This window comes from Colletotrichum graminicola (assembly GCF_000149035.1).
Source record: "Colletotrichum graminicola M1.001 genomic scaffold supercont1.59, whole genome shotgun sequence".
Taxonomy (NCBI): domain Eukaryota; kingdom Fungi; phylum Ascomycota; class Sordariomycetes; order Glomerellales; family Glomerellaceae; genus Colletotrichum; species Colletotrichum graminicola.
Genome location: NW_007361063.1, coordinates 146,616 through 162,721, shown reverse-complemented (window position 1 = coordinate 162,721; position 16,106 = coordinate 146,616). Strand labels below are relative to the sequence as shown.

At 57.2% G+C, this 16,106-nt stretch overlaps 6 protein-coding genes across 6 annotated transcripts; all 6 read right to left on the bottom strand.

Moving 5' to 3' along the window:
* Window positions 1-630: 630 nt before the first annotated feature.
* GLRG_10343 (pyridoxamine phosphate oxidase) lies at window positions 631-1,434 on the bottom strand (the record flags this gene model as incomplete). Its single annotated transcript, XM_008101028.1, has 1 exon — window positions 631-1,434. One exon carries the CDS (start codon window positions 1,432-1,434, stop codon window positions 631-633), a length of 804 nt encoding a protein of 267 aa, XP_008099219.1.
* Window positions 1,435-2,039: 605 nt separating this feature from the next.
* Window positions 2,040-3,017, bottom strand: GLRG_10342 (uncharacterized protein; the record flags this gene model as incomplete). The annotated part of the gene is made up of 1 exon (XM_008101027.1): window positions 2,040-3,017. One exon carries the CDS (start codon window positions 3,015-3,017, stop codon window positions 2,040-2,042), a length of 978 nt encoding a protein of 325 aa, XP_008099218.1.
* Window positions 3,018-3,704: 687 nt separating this feature from the next.
* Window positions 3,705-4,079, bottom strand: GLRG_10341 (uncharacterized protein; the record flags this gene model as incomplete). Its single annotated transcript, XM_008101026.1, has 1 exon — window positions 3,705-4,079. A coding segment is annotated over one exon (245 nt), but the record flags the coding sequence as incomplete, so codon positions are not given.
* A 4,612-nt stretch (window positions 4,080-8,691) lies between these two features.
* GLRG_10340 (uncharacterized protein) lies at window positions 8,692-9,405 on the bottom strand (the record flags this gene model as incomplete). Its single annotated transcript, XM_008101025.1, has 1 exon — window positions 8,692-9,405. One exon carries the CDS (start codon window positions 9,403-9,405, stop codon window positions 8,692-8,694), a length of 714 nt encoding a protein of 237 aa, XP_008099216.1.
* Window positions 9,406-12,195: 2,790 nt separating this feature from the next.
* On the bottom strand, window positions 12,196-12,469 carry GLRG_10339 (uncharacterized protein; the record flags this gene model as incomplete). The annotated part of the gene is made up of 2 exons (XM_008101024.1): window positions 12,196-12,339; window positions 12,419-12,469. The coding sequence occupies 2 exons, from the start codon at window positions 12,467-12,469 to the stop codon at window positions 12,196-12,198; spliced, it is 195 nt and encodes a 64-aa protein (XP_008099215.1).
* A 1,278-nt stretch (window positions 12,470-13,747) lies between these two features.
* Window positions 13,748-15,665, bottom strand: GLRG_10338 (threonine synthase; the record flags this gene model as incomplete). The annotated part of the gene is made up of 4 exons (XM_008101023.1): window positions 13,748-14,728; window positions 14,791-14,996; window positions 15,079-15,451; window positions 15,573-15,665. The coding sequence occupies 4 exons, from the start codon at window positions 15,663-15,665 to the stop codon at window positions 13,748-13,750; spliced, it is 1,653 nt and encodes a 550-aa protein (XP_008099214.1).
* Between the last annotated feature and the right edge of the window lie 441 nt (window positions 15,666-16,106).

The following is a 16,106-nucleotide window of genomic DNA, read 5'->3' as shown; positions in this document are numbered from 1 at the left end:
GATGACGAAACGCGAGGATCGGCAGCAGGTGAGCGTGCATTGCAGCTGCGGCGGCGGGTTCCACCTGCGCAGAGGGTTCTGGTGGAGGGGAAAGAATGAGTGATGGCGGTAGTGGTGCGTCAGCTAGGGGGGATATGGTTGGGCGGCCCGGGGAAATCGTGAGCGAAGCCCGCAGAGTGCGTCTTGGATGGATTCGTCCGTAGAAACAAATGGCAAATTGGCAAAAAGGGGAGCACATCTGTCCCATAGTAGCGGCGAGTAGCCTTCTGAGAGATTTCAAACATCACATGAGCACACAAACAAAAACTTGCAAGACAATAAAGAGGGTTCCGATCAAGTTCCAGTGTTTGGTTTGAATTGGGTGACGAGGATAACCATCTAACACGGTATCCGCCGCCGGCTTTGCTTCACAGCGTACAAGAATATGCCCTCCATCTCCCTCCAGCCGAGAGAGGGGAGGGTGGCGTACAGGCTACATACAAACAGAAACGTCCACCTTTCTAGTTTTTCGAGAGCTCGCAAAAAAGAATCTAGGAAACAAACGCTTCCCCCCCCCCTCCCATGCCCGGTTTACATGTAACCCCATGATGACAATGAGAACTAAGAAAAAAAGAAGAAAACAAAAGGAGGTCAGATCGGGCTCCCGGGCGCCGTCGCACGCGCCCACCCCGCAGCACCCCAGGTGACAGCGCAGTAGGCGAGGACCGCGAGGAGCACGCCGAGGAGCAGGCCGTCCGTCTCGCGCGCCGCGCGGGCGAGCCTGGCCCTTGCGTCGACTACCCACAGGGTCTCGCCGGCGTCCCGTCGCGCGACGCGGAGCCCGGGGAGGCCGTCGAGGGAGGCCCGGTTATTCTCGACACGGTACTTGTTGATGGTGTTGTTGTCGACGCTCTTCTTCGAGAAGAAGTCGAGGGTGGGGCGCTCCTCGAAGACGGAGAGCTCGTCGCCCTTGCGCGAGCCGTCTCCGGCCGGCGGCGCGTAGAGCTCCTTGCGGACCATCGGCACGCCGTACCCGCAGCTCGTCTGGGCCTCCCAGACCTCGCCGACCACAACGGCCCTCGCGCCATCGTACGAGTCCCGGCCCGTCGGGCCCTGGGGGACGATACGCTTCATCCACGAGTCAAACTCGGGATGGTCCCACTCGATGATCCGGCTCTTGCAGAAGAGGCGGAGGATGCGAGGCGAGGGGCCAAAGGACATGAACATAAGCGTCAAGCGCCCATTCTCGTAGCTGTGGGCGATGGTCTCGCATCCGGAGCCGGTACGGTCGATGTAGGCGACCAGGTTCGGCGAGAGGACGGCGAAGTGGGCCGAGAGGCCCTTGGGCGAGACGTTGATGTGAGGGAGGTGGGTGGGTGCCGAGGCGGTGAAGAAGACGGGTTGGCGGGTGGCCCAGTCTGCGAGGTCGGTGCTGATGGAGGGATAGAGCTTCATGACGATGGAGGTGTCGGCGGTTGTGATGGTCGCAGATTGAAACAAACAAGCCAAAAAAGTTGAGAGAGGTATATCTTCGCACACGTGAAAGGGGGTATTGGGTATCGTATTGTGGATGATGAAAAGAAAATTCGGCTGTTACAGGATTTTTGTTACAGGAATGAGAGGGTAGGAAAGAGATCGAGAAGACGCGGGGGCCTTTTTTCTTTTTTTTTTGAAGTAAACGGATCGGCCCGAGAAAATGCAACATCCGCGGAGCCTTATGTCGTCCGCGGAGCCTTTTGTGAGGAGGATGATAACTGGATAGCGTCAATCAGTTGCATCTCACGTAAGTCGTTTCGTCCACCGCCTATGCGGGGGACGATATCAGCCATCCCCCAAAGAGGGAGGTGGCCCTACTCCAAGACGGCAAGGTGTAGGAGCCCTCCCTGGGCCCCCGCACCGCTTATCGGTTGCGTGCCTGGGATGAAGAGCTTTCTCTGTGGCTGAATGCAGAGTGCTGTAAACGTATTTGCGCATATGCAGAAGAAAGAGAGAGAAAAAAGCCACCCCAGGCGGCTGTGCGTCACACAGGGCTTCCCCCCCCCTTCTTGCTGTTTGGTTCTTTAACGGCGCGACCTCCCGCGGGGAGCATCGAGGACCGGCGACAGAGGGTAAGCGTGGTAGCTCCCGTCACCTTGAACGTATTGAGAGGCAGAATCGGCGTAGTAGTCACCCCCGTACTCGGGGTATGCCGGGCTGCGCGGCAGAGTGCTGAAGGCGGAGGTGTCGGGGATGGTGGTTGTCGTGTAAACAGCCGGCCTGATGGAGTCGTGGTAGGAGGTTGACTCGGCGCGTGAGTGACGGGAGCGGCCCGGCTGCTCTGCGGGAGGGACGGGACGGGAGGCGGCAGGACCCAAAGGCTCTATGTAGCTGCCGCTCTGTTTGCTTCGGCCCGAGCTGCTGCCGGAGGAAGAAGAACTCTTGTCGTCCTTGTGGTCGAAGCGGCCGCGGAGGCGTTCCTTGTCCTGCTTGACGCGCTTCTCGAGCTCCTTCTCCTCTGTGGTCTTGCGCGGCTTGCTCTCACTGCGGCGGTGCTTAGACTCGCTGCGGTGATGCTTGGATTCGCTGCGGCGCAAGTGCTTGGACTCCTTGGGCTCCTTGGGCTCCTTGGGCTCCTTGGACTCCTTGGGAGAGGGGGGGTGAGTCTGCAGGGCGCCAGACATCTTGGTAGACTCGCGGGGCGGGCTGGTGCGAGACTTGCGATCCTCACGAAGGGCATCTACCTCTGCGCGCAAGTTGCGCTTCTCGCTCAGCAGGGCCTTGTTGTCGTTCTCCAAAACCTCGACGGTGTTCTGCATGGCGGTCAAGCGGGCGTTGGCCTGCTGGAGCATTGTTTCGGCTTCCTTGAGCTTGTCCCTGGTTGCCAGGTACTCCTCTCTGAGCTTGCTGTGGTTCCTCTCGAGGTCGAAGTACTCCTGGGCTGTAGGGCTCGAGCTAAAGTCGGATTCGACGCCCGAGTCGCTTGCCTGGCGACGGTGGCCCTTGGTGGCCGGGGTGGCCTGGAAGGTGACCCGTTGCTCCTTTCTGTTGGCTGAAGACATGGTTGGCGGTTGTTGACGGCTGGGCGGCCGTATTGTCGATCAAGGGTAAATTGATTCTGGGGGGACCAAGTCGAGGCGCAAATGCCCTTTTCGCCTTGAACAGGCACAAAAGCGAGGCCGTCAGTCGTAATGTAGTGTAGGTGTGCGCAGTGTTCGGTTTGAGTAGTGTCGGATTGAGAAGGAGGGAGGGAAAATAAAAATAAAAATTGAAATTCGATGTGGGTGGTGGTGCGGTGTGTGGTAGGCGCGCACGGGTTAATACAAGTCGTGTGTGGCCTTGTCGAGATGAGTCAAGTCGGGTATATAAGGGGGTGAATGCTGCCCAAGATGGGACCAGGTTCTTTTTTTGGCTCGGGAAAAGGAGACGGAATAGCCGGGACTGTGAAGGAGAAGGCAAAAAGTGAGATGGATGGAACGGGGGAGAAACAAGAAGATGCGGCGCATTGGAACATTTTATTTATTCATACACAGCCCGTTGCAGCCTTCCCGGAGTATGAGCAGATAGAGAGGGAGCGCGCGAGCAGCCGGAAGGGAACAAGAGAGAGAGAGAGAGAGAGAGAGAGAGTGTGTGTGTGTGTGTGTGTGTGAGTTGAGTGTGTGTGTGTGTGGGCGTATGAGTGATAGTGTGTGGTGGTGTGGATTGTACTTTACTGCTGCCTCCGGAAGCAACGCAACTTTTTTTTTTTTAATTATGCAAAGGGAGAGCGGGTGCAGGGCAGGGGAGGGGGGCACCAAATGAAAACGAAAATGGTACCTGGAACAGTCTCCGAGACCCAAGGAGATTAGCAACATTCCAGAGGTACCGCATCGGTAGTGGCTATGTAGGGCTGGCCGGTTGCTGGGTGCCTCGTGGGCGCAGCTGCGCAATAGAGTCATCGCTCATGTCTGTATGCGTACGGAGCACAGAGGGGTAGCGGGAGTTACAGTAGGTATGTACGCACATCAACCCGCAGTGGTTCGCTAGGCAGGATGGCGGAGGTATCGCGGATCCCTTCTTGACCAGGGGGGGATGTGACGACGGGATGTGATGGGACGGGGAATGGAGATTTTCGGGAAGAAGAGGGGAGCGGGACTCGGGAAGGGGAGGCAGACTACCTACGAAGACTACATAATAGTATAGGGAGTATTAGTGTACGAAGTACGGGTACGGATACTCGGTACCTATGCTATGGATTGGAAAACAAAGTGGAAAAAGGTTGCCAAGGATCAACTCCCATTTCTGCTTCAGCCACCACCCAGCCAAGCAGAAGGGCAGGAAGACGAGGAAAAGGAGGGGAAACAGAATGGGAATTCTCGGTGGCAGGACACGTCCTCATTGGCGCAAGGCCGGGTCGCCGAGGCGGTGCAGGGCCAGCGAATCCAACAAGGCAGAAACGCCTGATTTTGCCGGTTGCCTCGTTGTGAATTTTCAACCTGGCCGCCTGATTTTGCTCTGGTGTGCGTGTTTACGTGTGTGTGTCTCTCTCCCAGAAAGTGGTTCGCCAACGCGAGTCGAGCACCCGACAGACTGGTTCGCCCAAGCCCTTGCGCGCGATGCGCTTGCATCTGGACTTTACATTCGCAGACGACACGAGGAGGGGCGGAGCACTCGATTACGTGCCGCAGAGACAGTCGAGGTGGCAGTCTGGAGGCGATGCGAGTGGTCTGCTCGCTGCCATTCGCAGACTCTTCGTACCCATTCTCCATACAATATTCGCGACTTGGTGAAAAGACAGTACGGAGTACTTGGAGACATTCCCGACGCCGACGGCCCGCTTAGCGCTGTGCGGTCCTTTCCTGCAGCCTCTTTATGCGAGCTCCAAACTTGCTTCTCCCTCGCGCCCACGACCGCCCAGGGATCATGATACGCATTGCGTGAGGAGCGCCTGCCCATTCGGAGGGAGCCAATGGTCAGCAACGATCGCGGCCGAGATCTTCTGGCAGCCTAGCAGACGACGCCATTTTGGACGCCGCGTCGTGAGTCACTGGCCGCCACGGGGCATGTGTGGACCCCTCCCCGCGACGAGATGCACGATTTGTTCGTTCGTGCGTTCGTTCGTGACGACGACAGCGATGATGATCAAGCGCTGGTGACTGAGGCCGCTGTCATTCCCAAATCCGACTCATGCCCTCGATGCTTGTCCGATGATGGCGTGTTCTTGGTTTGTTGGTGTCATCCCATCCCGCGCGTCTGTCCGGCACCTCCCCGCCAATGGAGGACTTGCACTTGGATCGATCACTTCTCCAACAATGACCCCCCCCCCCCCCCCCCCCCCCCTTTGGGAAATGGGAGGACCGTCGCGAGCCGCATTGCCACGGTGATGAATCAGGCTGTGGGTGGTGGTGGATTGAATGTGATGGGGTTGAGTGACGGCCTGCCTAGTTGAAGAGAGCTGGTGCTGCGAATGGGAACAAACCGAGCACAGACTTAGCGGGCACCGCCCCCCCGCAGGCCAATGCGACAGGCTAGTTCCCCTGCAACCACTTTGCCTTTGACAGGCCTGTCAACATTTTGGCTTCCCGTCCGTCAGACTCCTACTCCAAAAACGGAAAGAAAAAAAAAACATTAGACGGCAGCCACCAATGGAGGCCTCGACTGCCTGCCTGCCAGGCAGAGCTTTTAGCCGGCAGAGCGTGGATTGCTCCGGAGATTCTAGCGTTCCCATTCCTTATCGTGCTTCGGCAGGGTCTCCAATTCTTTAGGGCTGGCCGGGCCCGTTTCCCGTCCTTTACGGGATCCCGTCCAGCAAGGATGGGAAGCCGTGACGGGGGGACTGCAAGGCTATGTATGGCGTAGTTTATACACTTTGGAAAGCCCCCAAATCCTGTACCACAACCGGAATGGCTGCTACTGTGGTTTACATCTATGAACCATGCCTTGGAGGAAGGGAGGGGGGAGAAGGGCATATTCTGTGGCACGATTCTCCTCTTGCCAGCGGACTCGTCCACCCCTCCCCCCTTGTACTACATCATCTAAACTATTAGACGAGAGAGAGCGACGACTTGGCCCAGCATCCCTGTCGGCAGGTCTTGCGCCCTCATAGCCCAGCCCTGACGCGCCAAGGCCAGGCCTTCGAGTCCGAGAAGGATTCCTCACGTCCGACGCCGGCGTACGCCACAGCTTTCGCTTGATCATCCCTTTCCGTGCCGTTGGCATCTCGGCTCGTGCCAAGGTAGAAACAGCTAGAAGCAGCGACGCGGCTCTTGCTAGCCAGGCGGTTCGCACTCGTCGGAGGATCCTGTGCCTGAGAGCCTACCGTCGGGGAGGAGCCCGAGTTCGGAGACGGATCGCGTGCTTGTCTAGCTACCAAAATGTGCCTACTGACGGAATTGCTGTGAGGAAGGAAACATGTAAGTTGATTTGTTAGAGCAAAGTGGGCAGTCCCTGGCCAGTGGGCCCTGACTACCTTACCTACCTAGGTAGGCCTACCTCGGTACCCATCTAGGCAGGTTCGGAGAACCTTCGTGACAGCCGGTACGTACCGTGACAGTCTGGGAAGGAGCGTTGGGTCCACTTGCCCTTTCCGTGGCCAAGAGGGAGACTTGGTTGCCTAGGTAGGTAGGTAATACCCCCGGCTTTGTTTCCCCCCCACCCATCATCGACTCCAAATACTGCCGTAACCCGACACATCACGGCTTACTTGCCTGCCTCTGTCTCGGAAACGGGACGTGAGACGCCAACAACACCGTTTGGACATCTAGGACTATGCCAGTCCGAGTCCGGCGACGACGTCGCGATCCTCCCGGCGGCTTCGCTCCATGTACAGACATTTGGCCACGTCGCCGCCCGCAGCCAAGGAGTCGCACGCCTGATGAGAGCTGACGAGGCCTCTCAAAGGATGAGGTATGCATCCAAGGCCATATCGGGGAAGGGAGGTCCTGTAGAGATTGCCGCCGCTGTGCACCACTCAGCCGCGTCTCTGTCACACACACCACACCGTCCGCCGTGGTCGACACCGACTCTTTTTTTTTGCCGTGTGGCCCGCAGCAATCTCCCTTCCCCCGTCCCCGGCCTGCACCGCTGTCCGAGGGCTCCTGTTACTGACTGCGGCTGAGTCTATGCACTTGACCTAGGTAGGTAGGCACGTCGTGATCCTATCTCCTGCTGCTTCCTCTCGCTTCACCTCGGTGTCAGCGCTGTAGCCGAGGTGTGGGACGAGAGGTGCCGTGAATCGAGTAAACCTTCCGCTAGCGAGCTGATCAGCCTCTTCAGGACAAAAGAGGGGGGGAGGGGGGGAAGGAAACAACACGACGAAAGGGTGTTGCGCATCCGCGCACCAGGAAGGGTCGTGTGTTGCTTCTGCGGCAGGGAACTGTTGTAGCCCTGGGCTGCACACCATGGTGACGCCGGGAGGGGGGAGAAGCTGGGTGGTGTCGACTATAGACGCGGGTATTACAAAAACTTGGTAAACACGGACGGCGGTCTGGTTCCCCAGCTGTTAGTCCGTGGCGGCCGGTTCTAGGTGGGAGTGGGAGAGCATTGAGTGAGGGGGAGGGGGAGGACAATGAACGGGATGGCGTCATGGGGTTGTATGTCTCGGGCGGGCAGCAGCTGACTACCAGGCCCGGTGCCGAGAGCAAGTCACTGCGACGGCATCCAGGCACGACATGATCTTATTTCACCAATTCCAGCTCGTAGCGTCTCTTAGAAATCAACGACGCAACAAAAGACACATAATACACACGCAAAGACACATCGCATCCTCTTCACCTCCCAGGGATGGTCGGCCGAGCCTCGCTCTCGTGAATAGAATCACTGTCCAGAGCATCGCCTGACTACCCAAATGAACTTTGTTGGATCGACGGGGGGGGGGGCGGCCGTTGGGGGCGGCCTAAAAAAAACGCTCGCGAAGCTGGGAGGGGAGCCAGTGGACAGATGCCGTGTTGGTGGTTTTTTTGGGGGGGGTGACTGGATGGTCCCATCCAAATCAAAACACTACGTAGGAGCACCTCACGTACCATACGAAACTAGGTATCCAAGACTGCGACTATACGTGGAAGGAATCAGGAGACGATATTGAGTCTGCTAGTATCGGGGATATCAGCAGTTTGTTTGAAAGAAACGGTCTATAGGTATTGCAAAGATGAGCAGCGCAAACACCCATCAATCCCGTACTCTCCCACCCGAGAGATACTTCGGAACCCCGTTGCGTCGAATTTCCTCCGCGCAGAAGGGGAGTCAAGCAAATTCAAAGCAGTACTGGGGCCACATGACAAATGAAAAAATGGAAAACAAAATGAAAAACAAATAAAAAAAGAGGCATAGTGGGCGCGAAATGTCAGATCGCGGTGCCCCTGTCCAATGATAACCATCCGTTCCCCCCTTTGATAGACTCAGCGTGCCTGCCTAACTCACATCCAATGAAGCACCGCCAACCGTAGGTCTATCTGCAAACAGAAGCCAATAACGGCCAAGTCTTACAATCTCTCCAATCAGAGCCTGCGCGGGCCTGCATGTTAGTCCTTCGTCTCTAGCCACGGGCCGGAATAATAGGGACATACTCAACGGGGTTTGTCGAAACGAACATCCAGCCAGATATCGTCCTTCCTGACAAAAGAAAGACGTGATCCTTTCTCCTCATGAAGAGTGAGATTCCCAACCAAAACGCCTACGAATCCATGGTATCAAAAAGAAAAGCCCTCTCCCCTCTCCCCCAAAAGAAAAACGTATATTCCCACGTCACCCCCGTCTCCATCACTGGAACGTAATGAAGCCGTGCCGACGAAGGACCCGCTCGTACACGCGTATCTTGGCGCCCTGCTCCGCGATAAAGGTCCGCTGCGCATCGAGGTCCCTCCGCAGCCTCTTGTTGTGATCCTCCACCGCGTCGAACTTCCTCTCCCACGTGGACACCAGCCGCCTCAGCTCCTCGATGCGCTCCGAAACGCCGTGGTGGGCGTGACGCGATAGCTCCCTCACCCGCGCGACCAGCCCGTCCCGCTCTCTCTCCACCTTGGCCAGCTTGCTCCTCACCCGCTCGAGGTCGCGCAGGTACTTGGCGGCGTTGCCGCCCGAGTTCTCGATCGAGCAGCGCAGCGACGCGTTCTCCTCCCGCAGGAGCTGGTTCTCGGCCTGCAACGTTGTGGCGAGGCCGCTCAGGCGCTGGCCCTCGGTGTTGGAGGCTTGGAGGTCGCACTTGAGGGAGTAGTTCTCGCGGGTGAGAACGTCGTTGACCTCACGGAGCTTGCGCTCCCGTTCCACGAGGCCGTTCCAGTCTTCCCGGGACACATGCGCACAGTCATCACGGCAGCAGTGGTGGGTCGGTGGCTGCGGCTGCGGCTGCGGTTGAGGTTCTTGGCGATGGCGGTGGTGGTGGTGGCGGCGGTCGTGGTAGGAGCGGGAGCGCTTGAGCGAGACGAACTGATATCGGTCCGGAGAGGTCTCGAGGTACCACCGGCGGGTGGCCATATGATCTTTGCCGCAGCGATGCGGACAGTGAGCGCTCAGCGGGATGCCCAGTGTGGATTCAAATGCAAGAGAAGAGCCGCAGTGTGGTCTTGAGAGCGTTGGTAGCAGGCTCTTATACGTGGATCGTATTCGTTGAAAGGCGGGATATCAGAGAGGCCCGACAGCAGCACGAGAGAATTGTGATGGCAGAACGAAAATTGGAAAGACCCGTAGCAAGAGAGATCGGCACCTTGATATGAGAATCTGGGAGAAGAGGCAGCAGACCACAGAGGATAGGGCGGTATGCAGGTGATCAGTGCAGGAGACCGAGGGTCTGAGAATGAACGAGGATTGGTGAGACACCTGCATGACGGGGCGGGAGCGGGTAAAGCTTTATTTTTAAAGGGTCCTGTTCGAACAGCCGGTGCCCTGGCATAGAACTGGAACCAGAGTTCTGGGAGGCCGTCTCTAGACTAGAACTCGACGGGCTGTCGCGCAGACTGACTGCAAGTCATCGGGGGGGTGGTGTATAGAGAAGAGGCACCGGGGACCACGAGGCTCAAGCGCGTGGGCGGGAAAGGCATGGGCGCGCCGGTTCGGTGGCTGACGCGCCCATGGAGGTGTGGGACGCGATGAGAAAGGTGTGCGAAGCGGTGCCATGAAGGATAGAGAAAGGGTTTGCGTCGTATGACGACGTTGTTCTCCTGGACCGACCCCCCTCTACTTCGACGGTGCGGTTGTCGGGTGCCATGTCGCTGACCTAGGTGTGAGACCGAGCCGGGCTCAGGAGGCGAGAATGGTAGTCATGTAGACGGCCTCCCAGATTATGGTGAGGTGAGACTTGGGTGGTCGTTTGGTCCATGGCGCATGAGTGACATGTCTCAGGCGCAAAGGGGTTGGGGGTCATTCGGGGCCAGCTCCGGGGCTGAGCCTTGCAAGACTCGTCGACCGGCCATCATCCCGTTGCCTTGGGACGAACGTCATTTTAGACTGGGCACAACTAGAAGAAGACCAGAAAAATCGTGGGAGTTCCTGCATGGGTTTGGCCAGTGTTCGTCGGGGCGTCCGAAGCCATGGTCTTGAGAGCGCTGGCGTGGTTTCGTAGTCGGGACGTTGACCGTCGTTCTACCATGTATGTTCAAGGTCTAGCGGGCGATGGTTAGTTGGTGTGGGGATGCAGCCGTTGGAGAATTGGATCCACATCTGGAAGCGTGCACGTGGAGATGGCGCCTTGCGATAAGGATCCGATAAGGAAGTGACATAGGTATGTACTAGTGGGGTCGCCGTTGCGCTTGGGCTGCCTCCACCTGCCAGACTTGGCGGTACGTACAGAGCTCCCTCCCCTTCGCCTGAACCAACATCGTGTTGGACGACGGCCACGCTCTCCCTCCTCCACCGTCATACTACACTACGCCAACACGACGAAACGTCTACACAGCCTCAGCGAGGCTGCCACGCAAGACCTAAAGGGCACTCAGGCACACCCGTTCTTGGTTGTAGCGTGAACTAGATTCCTGGTAATTGTATATTTTCAAGTTCCGGTGCCTTCCCTCCGCACAGTCTTCCGGCCGTCACATGTTCTAGGTGAGGCAGGATGTCTTTCCTTCGGCGAAGACGCCTGTTTATGCATTTTTCAGCCTGTGTTATGTTTACCAAGTCCTGTTGCCTGACATTGAGGCCCTGCTTATTTCGATGCCTCGTGTGGATGGGTGGCAAGGGAAATTGGGACGAGCTGGCTGCGGGAGGGAGACCATCACAGTCTGAGGTTATTCCGGCTTGAGCCCCTCTCGGAAAACACGGCAGTCCTCACCTTCTTTCTCCCCAGGCTCATGCCAGCTGGAATAAACCGACCTGGCTTTGCTTTCCCGCTGTCGCATCGCTGGATCTGGATAAAGGAAACGCCATTTATTGTGCACGGCTTTCCACTAATACTGATCCCCAGATCCCAGGGTGAAAACCTGCTTTCTCAGACGCCTCGAAACTGCCCGTGTTGGGTCTCCAACCGCCTTCAGCACGAATAAATCGATTGCTACCAGCGTCTACCACCCTTGATACCGAGTGAATTATATGACGAGGCCAAAAGCTCCGAAATTGCTCCTTGGTCACAAACACGGGCAGTGGATCAACTGGATATTGTGGCCACGTACGCCAGATCGCTTCTGTTACTTGGGGTCCGGGTGATGTGGTGGCGGAGAGAAAGAATAGGGCATGCCGACGACTGCGGGAGATGTGGCGTTCGAACTCTCTACAAGAAACCATTGACATGCCTCCAGGTATCCTTCTTTCTGGGACCTGAACCCGGGGCCGTGTGTACATCCTGTGTACCCCATCATCAAGGGCCAGTTTCTGGGTTCCGGGGTTTGTTCTTGTTTTGAGATTCATCTACGTTTCTCCCAGAGTGCCACCGCTTCCAGACTAGCTTGGGCTTCCCGCTTACGCCCCCGGAGATCGTAGCCCCGTATCCTCGAGGAGTTGTCCTCTTTAACAGTATCACAACCCGACCGTAATCCTGACTTGCACTCGTCGGCTGCCTGAACGTGTTAGAAATGGTCTTTCCGTCTTTCTCCTGCCGTCTTTCACTGCCTCAAACGATCGTCAAAGGTGCCCGAGGGGTCCGCAACCCTCCTCACATGTCACCGGGCTCATAGTAATCCCCATCTTGCAAGATTTCTTGAGCTACGTAGCTAAGGCAGGCCTAGGCCGCAATAAACGAATGACACGAAAGCAAAGCTGCGCCCCGCAAGGCATTGAGCATCCGGGAGATGAATCCTCCCACAACGTTCCTCCTCTCGGTTCCGGAACACCTCCCCCTTACTTCTTTCCGCCCTGCTGCTGCTGACCGCCCTGCTGCTGGGCTCCTCCGCCGGCATTGGCGTTGGCGTTGGCGTTGCGGTCCCCTGCGCTCTGGGCCCTGGCAGCGAAGCCACCGGACGACATGTCCTTGCCGCCCTGTGCCTGTGTACGGGAGGACGCGGGTTAGCTCTTGCCTACAGACTCTCGGGAAACGGGGAGGCGCGGAAGGAGGAGAACGAACCTGGGCGCTCTGGATGCGGGCGGCGTCCTCTTTCGTCATTTTGCCAGACATTTTGCGTGGTTTGGGGGGGTTCTTGTTCTTTACGGGTGTGTTCGTGTAGAATGGTCTTGGGTCTTGGATCCGGTCGAGTGTGTATCCGATGAGGTCCAGAGGATATCGCAACCATTTTTGGAGAGACACGAAGCCGGCTTCTTATAACCGCCTCGATCCTCTCTCGGTCCTCGCCATTGTGTTGTCTTTTGCCCAAGGTCCAATGCCCCGATAGCCATAACCGCACGGCGCCTCCCGCATCAGTTCCCCACCAAACAACGTTTGCGTCGGCTGGCCTCCCGTAGAAACGCGAGGCGCCTGCAGCCCGAGAAGTGTGCGGGCAACCGCCTGGCCGACGTGGTGATGATTGTGATGGTGGTGACCTACCGCATCGGTTCACCGCCAAAGAACGTTTGCCTCGGCTGGCCTCCCGCATAAACGCAAGACGCCTGCAGCCCACGAAGCGTGCGGGCAAACACCTGTTCTACATGGTGATGATTGTGGTGGTGGTGGTGGCCTACCGCATCGGTCCCCCGCCAAACATCGTTTGCATCAGCCGGCCTCCCGCATCATTATCTTGCATACCGACAAAAAGTTGCATGTTTCATTTTAAACGGCAACGCATGAGAGCACCTTTGGCAAAGCCGCGTCATACTACACGTTCTTGTAGTCTGGTTTGTGAGTTTGGTGACGGAGTTGTTCGGCCGACGACATGCCGCCACAAACCAAACCCGCATCGGTCCTTTGACAGACCGACAGATAGTACCTGAGTAGAGGTAAACAAGCCTCGCATAGTTGATAAATCGTTGTATTGTTCATTTGGCCCACTGCTCTGCATGCAGTGCGTGCTTGTTTTCCTCAGGCGCGTTTATATATGTATATATATATATATATATGTGTGTGTGTGTGTGTGTGTGTGTTGGGCCAACATCGATCCAAAGACACCGGCCATGCCCGTGGCCAAGCACCGTCATGCAATGCAGATGAGCCTCAAACATCTCTCCTCTGTCCTCCGGCTCTCTCAGTCCCCCACTGGGACATGCCTGTTTCTGATTTATGGCAAAGATGAAGGAGCTAAAGCAAACACAATAATGCAGTGCCAAAGAATGCTAATCACAGCCAGAGTACCCTCACCGGGAGCGCGCCAATTAAGCATATGCCTGCCTCCTCGTCTAGTCTTCATATTCCTTTCTTTTTTTTCCCTTTTCTTTCTCTTTGCTGCTCTCTCGTTCTTTGAGGTTTCAGTACCTCATAGTCGCAGACTTGTATGTTTCATCCCCTTGCATGCATAATTTAGACTCAGCTCTCGGCAGCAGCCTTGAGCTCCTCGTCGACCTGGGCCCTAACGGCCTCACGCACCTTCTGCCAGTCGTTGGTAATCTCTGTTACCCTCTTCTCCTTCTCCTCCAAGCCGATGAACTCAGACGGCAACACCTTCTCCTCGAAATTGAAACCGGGCTCCTCCTTGAGCGCAAGATCGACGGCCCCGGCAAACTTGGCCGGGTGGGCCGTCGAGAGCGAGATGTGAGGCACCTCGGGTCCCGCACGGCTAATGGACCGCTCGGAAGCGGCGACGCCGATGGCGGAGTGAGGGTCCAAAACGTAGCCGATCTTGTTGTAGTAGCCCTTGATGGTCTCAATGGTCTGGGGATCGCTGACGCGCTCACTCTCAAAGTCACGGCGGGCAGAGTTGATCACGTCTTGGTAGACCGGGCCGAACCCGCCCTTGGTCTTGAGGTCCTTGAGCCAGGAGGACACCTCCTGGCCAGCCTGCCTCTTGTTCCACTCGTCGTCCATGCCGGCGCTGGAAGCAAACTCGTAGGCCAGGAACCATAGCAGCCGCTCAAAGTTGCTGGAGACAAGAATGTCCATGGCGGGGCTGAGGGTCTCCTTGACGCCGTCCTCGTGCGCCTTGACACCGTCCTGTGCGAGGCCGCCAGTGGCCTCCGAGGGAGGCGCGGGCTGCTTTTCGTATCTGCCCGTCGTCCAGAATCGGTGAAGGATGTCGTTCTCGTTGGTGGCGATGACAAGCTTGTCAACGGGGAGACCCATGCGGAAGGCGAAGTAGCCGGCGAGAATGTCACCAAAGTTGCCAGTGGGCACGACAAAGCGGACCTTGTCGCCAATGTTGAACGATTCGGAGGACTTGGCGAGGGAGAAGTAGGAGTGGAAGTAGTAGACGATCTGGGCCAGGATACGCGCCCAGTTGATGGAGTTGACGGCGCCGAGGTTGTGAGTCGAGTTGATGTCGGGGTCGGCGAAGAGAGCCTTGACGATATCCTAGATGGTTATAGGTGTTAGGGGTGGACTACGGGATGCGGCCGTCTTGGTGTGTGTCTTACTTGGCAGTCGTCAAAGGTGCCGGTGACGGCAAGGTTGTGGACGTTGTCATCCAGAACGGTAGTCATCTGGGCTTCTTGGATGGGGCTCACACGGCCCTTGGGGTGGAGGATGAAGACGGAGACATCCTTCTTGCCTCGCAAGCCGTAGATGGCGGCAGAGCCGGTGTCACCGCTCGTGGCACCGACCACAGTCAGATGGTGTCTGTCTGCACGCAAGTTTTAGTCCGGCACGGCCGATGGAGGCGGCGGCTCGCAGGTAGGCGCGCAAGCCGCAGAGTGCATACATACCCTTCCCGGTCTTGCCCTCATTCTTGCGCACGAGGAAATACTCGAACAGGTTGCCGAGGAACTGCAGAGCAACGTCTTTGAAGGCAAAGGTCGGCCCGTGGAACAGCTCGAGGAGGTAGAGATTGTCATTGAGGTGGCGGAGCGGCGTGGTCTCGGGAGCCCGGAAGGTGGAGTAGCTTCGGTCGATGATGTCCTTGAGGTCGGCGGAAGGGATCTCGGAGGAAGAGATGTATAGAGACAGGATCTTATGGGCCAGGTCGGGGAAGGAGAGGTCCATCCAGGACTGCCAGTCACCGACTTGGGGGATGTGCTCGGGAATGAACAGACCGCCGTCGCTGGCAAGGCCCTTGAGGACGACGTCTTCGAAGGAGAACTGGTGGATTCGGTCAGCATATGCGGCTCAAGGTCCCGATGATACTCCGATGGCGCCAGGGCAGGCAAGGCCAATCAATAGCGGGATTAAGTGGGAGGAAAGATGGGATGGAGGGTCATACACCACTGTCCTCTCCGCGAGTGCTTAGGTAACGCTGCGACTGGGTGTGGGTGTTATCGACAGGCGCGTCGCCGGTTTCGCCGTTGGTGGCCATGATGACTTTTTTATGCAGTGGAGGGAGGAAGAGGGGCAGGGGGAGAGGAGAGAGATGGGCAGCTGGTCAAAAGCGGAAGCGAAGCCCGATGGAAGCAAAGAAAAAGAGAATGGAGCGATTGGGGGGGGGGGGGGGGGGGAATATGCGCGCGCAAGACGTCGTCGCTCTGGGAACTGCAACAAGATGTTAGCGAAAAGAAGGACGACGGTGTGCGAGCGGGAGAGGAAGAAAGTACAACGAGACCAAAAGTAAAAATATAAAAAAAAGAGTCATAAACGTACCGGCAAGTACGTCAAGTGGCCGAAAGTCGGTCTCGTCGAGTCGGGGGGGTCGAGTCGACCTCCCGGCATGGTTACCCCTCCAGAGTGTTCTGCCTCTCTTTTTTCAGTCGATGCCGTAAAGCTTGCCCCGCACTACATACCGTAGTGTACACCCAAACGT